The sequence below is a fragment of the Engraulis encrasicolus genome, chromosome 16, assembly GCF_034702125.1.
Source record: "Engraulis encrasicolus isolate BLACKSEA-1 chromosome 16, IST_EnEncr_1.0, whole genome shotgun sequence".
NCBI lineage: Eukaryota > Metazoa > Chordata > Actinopteri > Clupeiformes > Engraulidae > Engraulis > Engraulis encrasicolus.
This window is the reverse complement of record NC_085872.1, coordinates 20,622,178-20,635,110: the sequence shown is the minus strand read 5'-3', so window position 1 is coordinate 20,635,110 and position 12,933 is coordinate 20,622,178. Positions and strand designations below refer to the sequence as shown.

At 42.6% G+C, this 12,933-nt stretch overlaps 2 protein-coding genes and 1 long non-coding RNA gene across 3 annotated transcripts; all 3 read right to left on the bottom strand.

Annotated features, from left to right (window-relative positions):
* Window positions 1–1,908: 1,908 nt before the first annotated feature.
* On the bottom strand, window positions 1,909–4,058 carry scpp9 (secretory calcium-binding phosphoprotein 9). The gene is made up of 8 exons (XM_063219929.1): window positions 4,014–4,058; window positions 3,903–3,917; window positions 3,649–3,780; window positions 3,150–3,353; window positions 2,855–2,920; window positions 2,687–2,746; window positions 2,313–2,360; window positions 1,909–2,183 (listed from the first exon to the last, which is right to left on the bottom strand). Exons 1-8 carry the CDS (start codon window positions 4,056–4,058, stop codon window positions 2,121–2,123), a joined length of 633 nt encoding a protein of 210 aa, XP_063075999.1. The 3' UTR covers window positions 1,909–2,120.
* Window positions 4,059–9,179: 5,121 nt separating this feature from the next.
* On the bottom strand, window positions 9,180–12,095 carry LOC134466029 (uncharacterized). Its single transcript, XM_063219928.1, has 8 exons — window positions 11,940–12,095; window positions 11,134–11,403; window positions 10,692–10,796; window positions 10,324–10,425; window positions 10,149–10,199; window positions 9,955–10,005; window positions 9,806–9,848; window positions 9,180–9,279 (listed from the first exon to the last, which is right to left on the bottom strand). The coding sequence occupies exons 1-7, from the start codon at window positions 12,093–12,095 to the stop codon at window positions 9,816–9,818; spliced, it is 768 nt and encodes a 255-aa protein (XP_063075998.1). The 3' UTR covers window positions 9,180–9,279; window positions 9,806–9,815.
* A 169-nt stretch (window positions 12,096–12,264) lies between these two features.
* Window positions 12,265–12,607, bottom strand: LOC134466673 (uncharacterized). Its single transcript, XR_010038376.1, has 3 exons — window positions 12,582–12,607; window positions 12,415–12,471; window positions 12,265–12,295 (listed from the first exon to the last, which is right to left on the bottom strand). It is a non-coding gene; the product is annotated as an uncharacterized LOC134466673 (long non-coding RNA).
* Window positions 12,608–12,933: the final 326 nt, after the last annotated feature.

The following is a 12,933-nucleotide window of genomic DNA, read 5'->3' as shown; positions in this document are numbered from 1 at the left end:
CATCAATATATGGAAGCCACAACATTTATAGTCGCTTAGGGACTTTAAATTAAGCAAAACTTTCATGTGAAAATCAACAGGAAGTGCCGCCATGTTTTTCTCACTGGCAAAGAGCACGGTCTCAAAAAAAAGGGACAATTTCTGACGGTCTCTTGGTAGACGTTTTGGTTTGCACGCATGAGCTCCAGTCCAAAACTGAGCGACTGCCACCTTGTGGACACAAGAGGGAATCACAAGAGGGAATCACAATTCAGAAACTCATCACGGGAGGGCGGACGGACGGACGGAAGGACGGACGGACGGACGGACGGACACCAAAGCCTCTTATAGAGATGCGTGGGACGCATCTAAAAATGACGAAAGCATAATGCATAGGTTTGTGTCTTTTAAGAACCCCTTTGTAGAATATGTGTTCTTTTGTAGATCTGCTATGATTTTATTTACTGTATATAGCAATTCCAACATATACAGCAACATTGTTGTAATAAATGGAACATAGGATGTTTTGTATGGTTACTCATTACATTTCCTACTGAGAAGAGTAAATGCTCCTTTAGCTCAACGGTGCAGTGCTGTGATAAGTCAAGTTTTGTCAATGAATGAATTCTTCCTCATCCACTCTCATAATTATAGGCCTAATCATTTTGTCCCATATGTTGTGCATTTGTTTGTATCTTTGTGTGTTTGAGTGCGTTTGTGTGTTTGTTTTGGTGTTTGTGTGAGTGTTTGTGTGTTTGTCTGTGTGTGTGTGTGTGTGTGTGTGTGTGTGTGTGTGTGTGTGTGTGTGTGTGTGTGTGTGTGTGTGTGTGTGTGTGTGTGTGTGTGTGTGTGTGTGTGTGTGTGTGTGTATTTGTTTGGGTGTTTGTGTCTTTGATTATGTGCTTGTGTGTTTGTCTGTGTGTTTCTCTGTTTGTTTGGGTGATTGTGTGTGTGTGTGTGTGTGTGTGTGTGTGTGTGTGTGTGTGTGTGTGTGTGTGTGTGTGTGTGTGTGTGTGTGTGTGTGTGTGTGTGTGTGTGTGTGTGTGTGTGTGTGTGTGTGTGTGTGTGTGTATGAGTGTTTTTTGTAAAAATGGAAATGCAGAGTTTATATTTTGCTTATCTTTAAAAGTGCACTGTGTGGTGGCCATGGTATTGCAACTATGCTGGTCTTTGAAAATGTGCTATCTACAGCCAAATTTGTTCTTTTTGTTCTTTTCAAATTTGTTCATGAATATTTACTAATTATTGAACAAACGTTAGAGATCCCCCTTTTCATGTATGTCATTTCCCCAGTCATAATGAATACTTAAAATTTGATGGTGGTGGTAAGTATTCATGAAAAATGTAACATTTGTGAATGGGCAGCATGGATTCTGGAAATAAAGTATAGGCCTATATTACACAGTGCACTTTAATGTATGGAATGTATGGAAATCGTTAACTTTTCACTTTAACATGCATAAAAGCATGTAGCCCAAAAGACCAGGGTTGTGTTCCAATATGTGACCTTGCGTCCTCCACTTGTGCTTGTGGCCTCGTACCAGGAAGTAATATGTCATGATGACATCACTGACAACAGCATTATATTTCAATATCTTGCAAAAGCTCAATTGTTAAGTTTTTTTCTCATTTGCAATTGGGATGGTGATTGAAAAACAGTCCCCCAAAAGTTGTTGTGGCTAGACTGACAGCTGGGAAACTTTATTGCTTTCTCCACAGAGGAGGGGCCAGGAGGCGAGGCGAGGCCACAAGCACAAGTGGAGGAAGCAAGGTTGCATATTGGAACACACCCTAGGCCTCATACCGCCTTCATCTTTTCCTTCACTTGCAGCATCTGCCTTGCACACCAGATGGCACTGTGACTCCATGACTCCAAAGGGTTAAGTGCAATGAAAAACAGTTTATTATTTTGACACACAACGTCTACAGTTCAGCTCTATAAAAAAGACTACAGTTACAAGAACATGTTTTACATCATGTTGAGCACACCTATAAACAAAGACTGCTCATCATGGACACTGGTCTCATGACCACACACTTGTACATGTACATGATGGCTATTAATCAGCATCTACAGAGAAACATATGTGTTACATGTGTAACATATTGTTGATCGTTCTTTGCTTCATGCTGGGTCTGTTTTAAACAGAAGGGGCCTCAGATGTGGGACTTGCAGTAGTGTGGGGAGCAGCGCTGGCACAGTTCTGGAATTAGGAGAGAGAGAAAAACACTCAATTAAAGGCCTGAGCCACCGCACATATAGTAGGCCTACGTATAGCAGGTAATCCTATTGGAAGCCACAGAACTGAAAGCGCGAGTTGAAAGAAGCTCACCTCATGAGCCGGGGCAATATTGATTCTTTGAAGTCTTCTGATCATCCTCTGTAAGAGAAGAAAAACACAGGCATTATAGTCATTTCACAGAGTGAAGACGCACAGCTTTTAAGAGACAATGGGCCTGATTGTTATCACATATGAGGTATAATGGCCTGCAGGTTTTTTTTCTGAGTGAAAATGACAGGACTCTCATCTACCATGTCCTCTGCGTAGAGTACAGTACATTTAGCAGTGGTGATTCCACACTTGGAGAGTAGAGCCAACTTAACAAGAGTGCTGAATTTGACTCTCTCAGTGGTGAATTAACACTTAACAAATTGACTGTGTTTTGTAAGCCATGTAATTGCTGTAAGGCGTACAATTGCATTTACCCTGAATCTCCTCACAGGTGTCTGAGGCGGGCTCTGCTGCTGTGTCTCAGGGTTGACACCCTAACCAGTGCAAAAAAAAGACAACAGTCATTCACAGTCCGTCACACACAAATCGCATAATGTACAGTATGCTACATTTTGAAAGGCAGTGGTTTTGGGCAGTTTTACCGCAACTTGCTGTTGGGGAGGAAACAGTCCAGGCTGGGCTTGGGGGAAACCATAATAGGGCAGGCCCTGCGCAAGACAGACATTTTCTTAATGAGCACATAGTATGCATTTCCACATCGGCAACTGTCTCACATTAACAAACAAACAATAACAAACATCTGAAGCTACAAACCACACTCCCATTTCCGTTTTTTTATGGGCATGTATATGTCGTGATTTTAAAAAATAATAATGGGAACCTATGTTGCAAATTTTTTTTGTTAAAGAAAGGTTCAAGCAGTGTAGTAGGCCATACCCCATTGGCAGGTGAGAAGGGAAATGGCTGCTGTGGCTGCTGTGGCTGCTGCTGCTGCTGCTGCGGTGGCTGTTGCTGAGGGAACTGTTGCTGAGGGAACTGTTGCTGAGGGAACTGGGGAGCGGCATTAGGGAACCCGAATGGGGAGGCGGGAACCATACCAGGCTGCATGGCAAACTGAGGTACACCTACACCAGGAAACACCTGTAGCATACAGTAGTTAGATTAGGTTATGGACAGATTCATGCTTGAAAAATCTCTGTTTTCACAGTTGTGGTTATAATTGGCCTTGTGGCCTAGTGTGGAGCTTGGTCAGCGGTCAGACAGGTGTGCACTCTGATCCACACAATGGATGACACCATACTTACCACACACACGCACACATGCACGCACGCACACACACACACACACACACACACACACACACACACACACACACACACACACACACACACACACACACACACACACACACACACACTGATAGGGGCCCACTTGCCTGCAGCTGAGGCTGCCCAATGAAAGCCTGGCCCCCGGTCAGGAAGGGATTTACACCCCCAACTACCAAGCCCGGGTTCCCACCAGCTACACCAACCACGTTACCATTCAGGCCAGTGATCAGCCGTAGCTTCTGCAAAAGGGAAAATGAATCAAAGTTGTATTGAGATACAGTACACTAATTGCAGGTTCTTCTGGAGACAAAAGCACCAATGAAATGATTGACTTAAAGGTTGAAGTAAAGTGAAGACTTACCTTTCCCGAGGTGACCTATAATGACAAACAGCATTTATGTAATAACAATTACTTACTAACTTGGAACAAGAAATGCTGGTCTGCAGAAAACATGGAGTGTTTAGTACTTACATTAATAATAGCCACAGCTGCAGCGAGAAACACCAGGAGTTTCATTTTGCTATCTGAGTTTGAAAGCAAGACTGAGAATGTGGTACTGCTCTCTCTGTGTCTGAATGACAAGTACTGCCAGCAAAGAGGCCCTGGGCTTGAATTTATTCTCTACATGTTTACTGCATGTCCAATGGAAACCTTCATGATAATCCAAGTGTTTGTCACATCTTACAATCGTGTCATGCCACTGTCATCAACCAAGACAATACCGAAAGTCTACCACTACCATCATTGTGGTCTTTCACTGGTCAGTGTTTTGTTCTGTAATCCACGCACTCCGTGACCTGTAAACTAGATTGCGGCATAGGACGGCAAAACAGAGTTATTGTTGTTACAGATATTGCTGACATCACTTCCTCATTTTATTTTTAATGAGGGGTCAGCATTGTGCTTGGCTATGTCTTTCTGCCCATCAGTGATCAACGTGTTTTCATGCTCAGTCTAAGCTACCATGAGCTATGTCTTCAGCAATTATGTCATTAGGTATCGTGAGAAATAAACCTGATGAGATTTGCTGTCCCTCAAACTGCATGATTTCATGAGAGAGTAGCTATTTATTTATTTTCTCACTCTTTCAACACATAATATATAATATATATATAATATAATAATATAGGCCTAACTTGAACATTTCTTATTGAACTAAAGACACCAACATGTGAAACTAAACTAAACCAACACTGTAAACTTAACACCTAACAATCCTCGCTGGGAAATTTCATTTGGCAATGATGGTGCCACCAACTTATTTAGAAATACATATACTGTTTGTTTATGTTGATTCAGTTCCTGATACAGCACTTTTGCATGTTTTTGCATACTTTTGCACTTCAGAGTATGAAAAATCCTGTGCACTGTCCGTGCACATGCAACTACATATTTGATACAACATTTTGTTCATACTTACTGACCTTGGTGGGTTTACCTTTGATACAAAATATTTGTCAGTGAGACATTGTATGCTTTGTTTTTTCTCATTATTCCATATTACTCTACATTTATAAGTATGTGCAACATAAATACAGCTATGAAAATGGCAAATGTTCCATTACCTTCTTCCAAGCTACTCAAGATAAATGTTTACGATATGATAATTATTGCCATACTAAAGGTTTGGGACAGTCCATAAATAAAGATCCCAAATTAATCTAGTCCTGTATCATCAATTACCTCCAATAACATACACTAACATTTGTGCTATCAACTTCTGAATCACATCAATAACTTTAATTCTGACTTTTATGAAATTAACAACCTGTTCTGTTTTTGCCCACAAAACACTTATTTCAAATCCTCCTGTTGACATAGTTCTTACTGATTTGTGCATTCTGGAAATAAGGTTTGTTCATCTCATGTTAACCATTTTGTGGCATGAGGTGTTTTGTCCGCAAAATTATGGGGTGCTGCATGTGCCACGTTAAACGCATCTTATGTTGTGTGCAAAATGCCTTTTGTGCTAGCATGGGCCTGCCCAAATCTCTTAAACTTCTTATGATGCTGCCCAAAATTTGGTGTACAGTCTGACCAGTCTTCCAGTCTTCTCTGGGAAAGGCCTAATTGCGGCATCAGCAAAGGAGACATGCAGTCATTGGGTTAAGCCAGCCAGCCCAACTGGGAAACTCCAACTCCCATTGTCATTGGGACACAGCACTCCACAGCACACAAGTGAACACTGTAGGCCTACACAACGAAATTGCATTTATGCCTGACCCATGCAAGAGGACAGCCCCTAATGGCGCTCGAAAGGGAGCAGTGCGGCGGGACCATGCTCAGGGTACCTCAGTCATGGAGGAGGATGGGGGAGAGCACTGGTTAATTACTTCCCCCACCAACCTGGTGGGTCGGGAGTTGAACCGGCAACCTTTGGGCTACAAGTCTGACGCCCTACCCGCTTACCCATGACTGCCATAAGGACATAAGCAAGGTAGTGTCAATAAGTGGGGTATATGTTTAAATTACACAGTAAATTTTGCGGCGTTAATTCAACACTTAGAGAGTTCATTTAAGTCCAAATGATGTCAAATCAACTCTCTAAGTGTTAAATGAGCACTGCTGAATTTACTGTGTACAATGCATATACATACTAGGCCTACCAAATGAGCCATGTTCTTACAGTAACATTCAGAGCCAGATTGAGCCCACAACTGAGAGAAATCCTTTACATTGGCCAGATGTACGGTGTGTATATATATTTAATGTATAAGTGTTTCTAGCCTTGCTGATGTAGATGAAGGAGAGACGGTAAACCAGTCAGTGCTCGGACCACACGCCACACAAATTGGTCTACATGGCTGTCATTCCAGAAGGAAGCCTCTTCTAAATCGAATGTACAAGTAAGTCCGCAAACGGTATGCTGGATACAAGCAGACTAAGGATACTGGGACCATGTGGTCTGTTGAAACCAAGACCATTTTATTTTGACCAGATGGTGTCAAGCACGTGTTGTGATAGGCAGCCGAGAAGTGCAAAGACAAGTAGGCCTACTGTATACTGCCTTCTGTCAAGCATGGGGGTGGAGATGCTGGTTCGGTGCTGCATGAGTGCTGCCGGAGAGCTACAGTTCATTGAGGAAAACATGATTGCTGACATGAACTGTGACATACTTAAGTACGGCGTGAAATAAAGGGTTTTTAAATAACTCTCTTAGCTTGACACAGAATGCTTTGAATTCAATTTATCAGGACTAACCTAACTTGAAGGACTTACCACATGATCCCCTTCTATCTGGAGAAAAGACTACACCATTCACTATGATTGTTTTGTCTGTCAGGTGTGGTACTCTGGTTATCAGCACACTGCTCAGTTTACATCATTGTACTGACTGCTTTCTTGGCATATGCTGTACGGGAGTAGCCAGGCAGCGCCCTCCTAGTGACACAGCACCTTTGCCACTGCTAATAGTCAGGTCAAGAGCAGTGCAAGTACTTTCTGAGCTGCGGAGAACTCGGGAACTCCACCCACTTTGTCGGGAACCAATCAACTTTGATCACCTAAAATGGCTTGGGTAGAGGCGTGTTCAAAGCAGTGATGTGGTTTAAGCCGAGACATTCAATTAGGGCTAAGAAAATGTTTGGTTTCAAATTAGGCACAGCCTTTTCTGGCCTCGACCAGTAGCAAACCAAGGGAGGTGGGTTGGAAACATTAATTGTTATGCTGTAGGTCAGACCAAGTCTCAAAGAGATTTGAAAGTCGATGATAATCAGGCTAGTACGGGAGGAACACAATAGCAGCCCTGAAGTATACGGAGCTAGCAAAAGATGCTAAGCAATGTGTTTGAAAGGCTGTCATTTGTCCAGTGGAAGTTGGCTGCAGAAGCTTCGTGGGGAAGTCATCGTCAAGCTACTGAAGGATCTGGGGATTGGAGTCCAAGCCCAATTTCTCACCATCAAAGCCCTTTCAGAGCAAGCAAGTCGGTGGCTCTGACTGCAGAGGCGACACAACTCATGATGAGCCCTATGTAGGTGTAGTGGGTCCATCCTCCAAAGTGAAGGAGGGAGACCGCCTTATGACCATTATTTTACAGGGGTTTCTTTATCTCAATGTCATTCCTGTTACCAACTCAGGGGACACTGCAAAGTTATTTTTTTTTAAATAGATATTACACTTATACATGTTGACAACATTGTTAACTGCTACATTACTCCCAGAACCACATAACAATATGAAAATAATGTGGTTTCATCTATGATTAACATATAAAAGACAGCTTGAAAGACAACTTTTTACTGTGAGGGACAGGCCAAAATTCCTGTTTTGTTTTCTGTCAAAAACACACTTTAAAATGAGAAAATAACACTAAATTGCCTTATTTTTAATATTGGGTTGGTGAGAAAAATACATGTCAATATTGTGCTTTAAAAGGATGCATGTAATTACTAATTATTATTGTAATGATTTTATGGCCATTTATCTCTGGGACATGTGGATTTGGGAATATGTACCGATTCGGCGGAATCACCCATTAAATATTTCTGCCAGGACCCTTTATCCAAAGTATTCTGCAGCATGCATGCCATTCACTTAAGGATAATTTCTGGTGGTTTGTCCACCAAAACTTCCTTCAGTCTCCATATATGTCCACAGATGAGAAAGACAGCAGGGAATTCTGATTCTGTATAAATTAGACTTTCTCATCTGAGAAATGACATACTCTTCATTATTTATATCAGCATTAACTGTATTAACTTAATTTTATTTCATTATCCATTATCCTGAATGTCAGTGTGTACCAAGAGTAATTATGTTTTATTTAGGCTACCACATCCTGACAATTCGCTGCTAATCAAATGAAATCTAAAAATGTGCTGACTTGAAGAAGCAGATGCTTTATCCTTGTGGTGGCTCCATCTGCCCCAGGTGGGCTGCTATCACACACACACACACACACACACACACACACACACACACACACACACACACACACACACACACACACACACACACACACACACACACACACACACACACACACACACACACACACACACACACACACACACACACACACACACACACACATATTGTAGCCTACACACAAGCCACAATATAGCTTAGGTAGTCTGGCCAAGAGCTGTAAGTAAACACTACCTGTCACTGCGGTCGATGAAGTCATTGTTTGTGGTGGAGTTTAATTACATAGGCTCCTTTCATTCTGATGATTCATCCATTTATTTAGGCTTGTAACCCTACTCATCTAGGCAGTATGTTATGGTTCACATATACTATATGCATGTTTGTTTTAAAACAAAGTATTTGCCATTGTTTAACCCATTGTGTCCTGGAGCGACATATAGGCCTACATGTACGCTGCATTCAGGTTCTTGAGATTTGCACTGTTTTATTAAAATTGTGGGTAAGTTAGAGCTGAATGAACACATTCTAGTGCAAAATGAAGGTTATAGCTTTTAAATGCAACTCATTTCGTGTTTTAATGTGCTTGGGAGGTATTGAGATATTTAGGTTTCAATAGGGAGAGGGCACCTTTTCCCAAAAAGGGCTTAGGCTAAAATGGGTTAAATAATGCATATGTAATGCATATGTTTCACTGTGAGTTTCAGGCAATAACTGCATGGGACAGAACATTTTTTTTTTTTTCAAAAGACTTTATTTATTTTTTTCCTCTAAACTGTGTTTTTACTGCGTGAAAACACATCATCTATCACAGCTGTTTACTAGAGGTTCCCCTTCTGCCTCTTCTTTATTTCAGCATCATCGTTGTGATCACCTAGAAGAGACGGAAAGAATAGAATAGAAAACAGAGATAGTCACAGCAAACAATGCCTCACCTATTGTCTCTTTTGTGTGCCAGGTGTACATTGGCTGTGGAGAACAGCATTAGCTCAGAGCTGAGCCCAGAAGGAGAGTTCATGTTCAAGCATGTTAGTCAATGACAAAAGACCAACAAAGGTCGGTGTCTGCGCCTGAACTTAATACTCGTGTATTGCTTGGTGCGTGCACTCCCAAGAAGTAGTAATCACTCAAGATAATGGAAAAAAGGAGGCGCACACAAGACTTGTGTGAAAAAGTGTATTGAAGCCGAAATTAAACAACAGAAGTCTAAGGTTAACTGTTTCTCCTGTTAACCTTAGACTTCTGTTTTTCGGCTTCAATACACTTTTTCACACATGTCTTGTGTGCGCCTCCTTTTTTCCATTATCTCGAGCATGTTATTCGGCAGCAGAGCCCAGAAAAGAAACAACATTGTCACCACAGCAACAGCATGACATGAAGGTACAGTTCCCAAAACTCACCAGATTCTCCTCAAACAGTTTTCCTCTGGGGAGTGATCGAGAGCTAAACATATCACCAGAAACAGAGAGACAGGTGTTAGAAAATATATTTCAATGAAAATATCTTTCAAAGGTTATTTATGAGCCAGAGGTGTGTGGTATAGGCCTACCTTGAGTCTCTCAGCTAGTGTCATTGGTCTCATGGCTGGAGTTGTGGCCACCTGGATGATCAAATATCATATACACATTTAACATAAAGGTAATATAACAAATCAGCACAAAACAAGTTATTGGGTTAACTTCAGAAAGTAGTCATTGTTAAATAAAACTCCATTTTCATTGTCATTGTATGCATTGCTTTCACCTTGGGCTGAGAGGTTGTTGGAAAGGGGTCCAGGCTGTCCATGACAGAATGCTGGATCATAACGAGAAGAGAGAGGTTACTGGTTAATGAGCTGATGCACCGAAGATCACAATAAATTGATGTGCACCACAGCGGTGTGCACAGATTTGTTTTTCTCCATAGAGCACAACAGTACCTTCACCCGAGCCTTGGCCGCTACGGCTGCTCCCTGCCCTTGCCCTTGCCCTTGCCCTCCTGCCCCCTGCTGGAGATTACTTGGCACTCCCAGGGGCAAAAACTGCAAAACAAATTCACACATTCATTCATTCATTCATATTTTGTCTCTTACAAAGACAGAGGAAAGGAACTCAACTTTAATCCTCTGAATTATCCAAGAATGTTTAAATGAGATGTAGTCAGCTATACATACATTTAATCAAGGACACTGTGACTGTGTGACCAACCAACATACAAAACAGTTTTCACAGTGACTGACAGCCTAGGCCCAATGACTGTTTACGAGGGCGAGGTAAGATTACAATTTGTTTATGCTTTAATTAGGACCTGCACTTGCTGTCCAGCTGCCATCATTGGGAACTGCACTCCTCCCATGCCCATGCCCATCCCCATCGCGTTAGCCTGCGGCACCATGGCAAACAGCGGCAGAGCCTGCAACAAGAGACAACGTCAGTTTGGCAACATCTCAGTTTCGCCACAGTGCAGTGGTGTAGTCTACGTAGAACGCGGGTATACGGAGTATATCGACTTCAAAATTTCAGGGATTTCAATATACCCACTTAAAATTGATTGACCCATTATTTTGAATAACACAAATATATAGAGTATACCCACTTCAAAAAATGCTCAAATATACAGTAGCCTATACCCACCACAAAAAAGTAGACTACACCACTGCCACAGTTCATTCATTCAAAGTATTTAAACGTTTTCTCATGTTTCACATTTGTTACGCTTGAAAGGGCTTCACCGTAATGTAGTGGCTTACATTTTGTGGCAGTTGGGGCTGCCCCTGGAAAGGGATGCCCTGCCCCTGGAAAGGGATGCCCTGCCCCTGGAAAGGGATGCCCTGCCCCTGGAAAGGGATACCTTGCCCCTGGAAAGGGATGCCTTGCCCCTGGAAAGGGATGCCTGCTCCCTGCAGTGGGATGCCTGGTCCCTGAAAGCCTCCCATGGGGCCCTGGTTCACCGGGCCGGCGGGCTGCTGCTGCTGCTGCTGCTGCTGCTGTGGGAGGAGCAGGGCGCCAACTGGCACCAGCTGACAAAACAGTTTCCCGGGCGATGATGTTAGATTGTGTTGACGTTGTGATTTCCTCGCTTATATTGACACAAAAAAAGTGTCTGAAGAGTGTTAACTCCTCTGTGCCAAGTTGGTTGAGACGTGAGTGAGCTGATAACAAGTCAGTACGGAAGACAGATTTTTCACTGGTCCACACACTTCTAAGAGGCAGGCTACACGGCTGCGATTTACATTATAACCGATTATTTTGCTTATCGTTTGGCTGTCGCAGCCATACTTAGCCAGCATTCTGGGTAGCCATAAGCGATATTTTAAAGCCCACTTCCAATTTCAACATTGGATTGTACTTTAGAAAAACACACACACACACACACACACACACACACACACACACACACACACACACACACACACACACACACACACACACACACACACACACACACACACACACACACACACACACACACACACACACACACAGTGTCACACACACAGGGTGACATGATGAAATGACCAAGTTCTGAGCACAGTATAACGACTTTGGACTTCACCCGAGGAAGCTGTCCATTCATGATGAGTCCATTGAGCATCCCCGTATTCCCACCATTGCCTGCCATGCCCCCTTTCATCATTCCTCCTCCTCCACCTCCTCCTCCTCCGCCGCCTCCTCCTTTTACCTCCTGCAGGGATACAGCACTTAAAAGCATGAAATGCAGTGACACAGAAAAAAAAGGCTAATGCATCATTTAGGACTCATTGTTGTTTCTAGGAGTTAACAATGTTTACCGTACGTTGAATTTTAAATGAAATGATAACTCGTGTGAATAAACACTGCAATGTACTGTATTGCATACAAAATTGACTGTCCATACTGTACCTCGCCACTTCCCGATCCCCCTGCCTGTACCTAAACGTCAGGAAAACAAGAAATTCTGCATCATGAGTTCAACCTAGACTAGAGAAAGAAAGAAAATATGGACTTGTAGAAAGAGAACAATAAGCCAGCTTCTCCCTGCTGTAGCATACCATGGAGGCCAGGGATGGGAAAAGAATCCACAGGTAACAGATCATGTTGTTTTTCACCTGAAAAATAACGAGCAAAAATTGTGAAATTAGTCTATATTTTGAAACCGTGTCTAGTTCAATTAAGAAACCGTTGACATTGTGTGGAACTATTTAAGATGCTCCTTTACCTCCGACGGGATACGATCAACGCTGCCTGTACAGAACTACCTCTTCTGAAGCAGCCTGCTTCTTATAAAGGGCATTTCCCCCTCTGAAGTCTGTCCAGACAATGTCACTGTCACTTTTGACAAATCCTTTTTGACCAGAACAGGGTGACCACTAATGAGCGATGATGTTAGTTATCAGACAGCAGGCTGTGTGAAGCGCCCTGTCCTGTCAAGACCACAGGCTGCAGAAAAGCTAAACGGGCCAATTAACAGTTAACCTTCCCAAACAGCAGAGATCATGTGAAGATGACATCAATGTCTAGCATGTATGGCATGTCCAGCTGAGGTTGCAGGACGGTGGACCTCAACCTAT

What these genes read in the sequence shown, in the direction of transcription:
- scpp9 (XM_063219929.1), bottom strand. Translation starts at nt 4,058, where the DNA reads ATGAAACTCCTGGTGTTTCTCGCTGCAGCTGTGGCTATTATTAAT. An exon ending in CCTTCTCACCTGCCAATGGG is followed by an intron (nt 2,921 to 3,149) that starts GTATGGCCTACT and finishes TGTCTTGCGCAG; the next exon opens with GGCCTGCCCTATTATGGTTT. An exon ending in ATATTGCCCCGGCTCATGAG is followed by an intron (nt 2,184 to 2,312) that starts GTGAGCTTCTTT and finishes TCCTAATTCCAG; the next exon opens with AACTGTGCCAGCGCTGCTCC.
- LOC134466029 (XM_063219928.1), bottom strand. Translation starts at nt 12,095, where the DNA reads ATGCTTTTAAGTGCTGTATCCCTGCAGGAGGTAAAAGGAGGAGGCGGC. An exon ending in CGGCCAAGGCTCGGGTGAAG is followed by an intron (nt 10,200 to 10,323) that starts GTACTGTTGTGC and finishes GTTATGATCCAG; the next exon opens with CATTCTGTCATGGACAGCCT. An exon ending in CAACAACCTCTCAGCCCAAG is followed by an intron (nt 10,006 to 10,148) that starts GTGAAAGCAATG and finishes TTGATCATCCAG; the next exon opens with GTGGCCACAACTCCAGCCAT.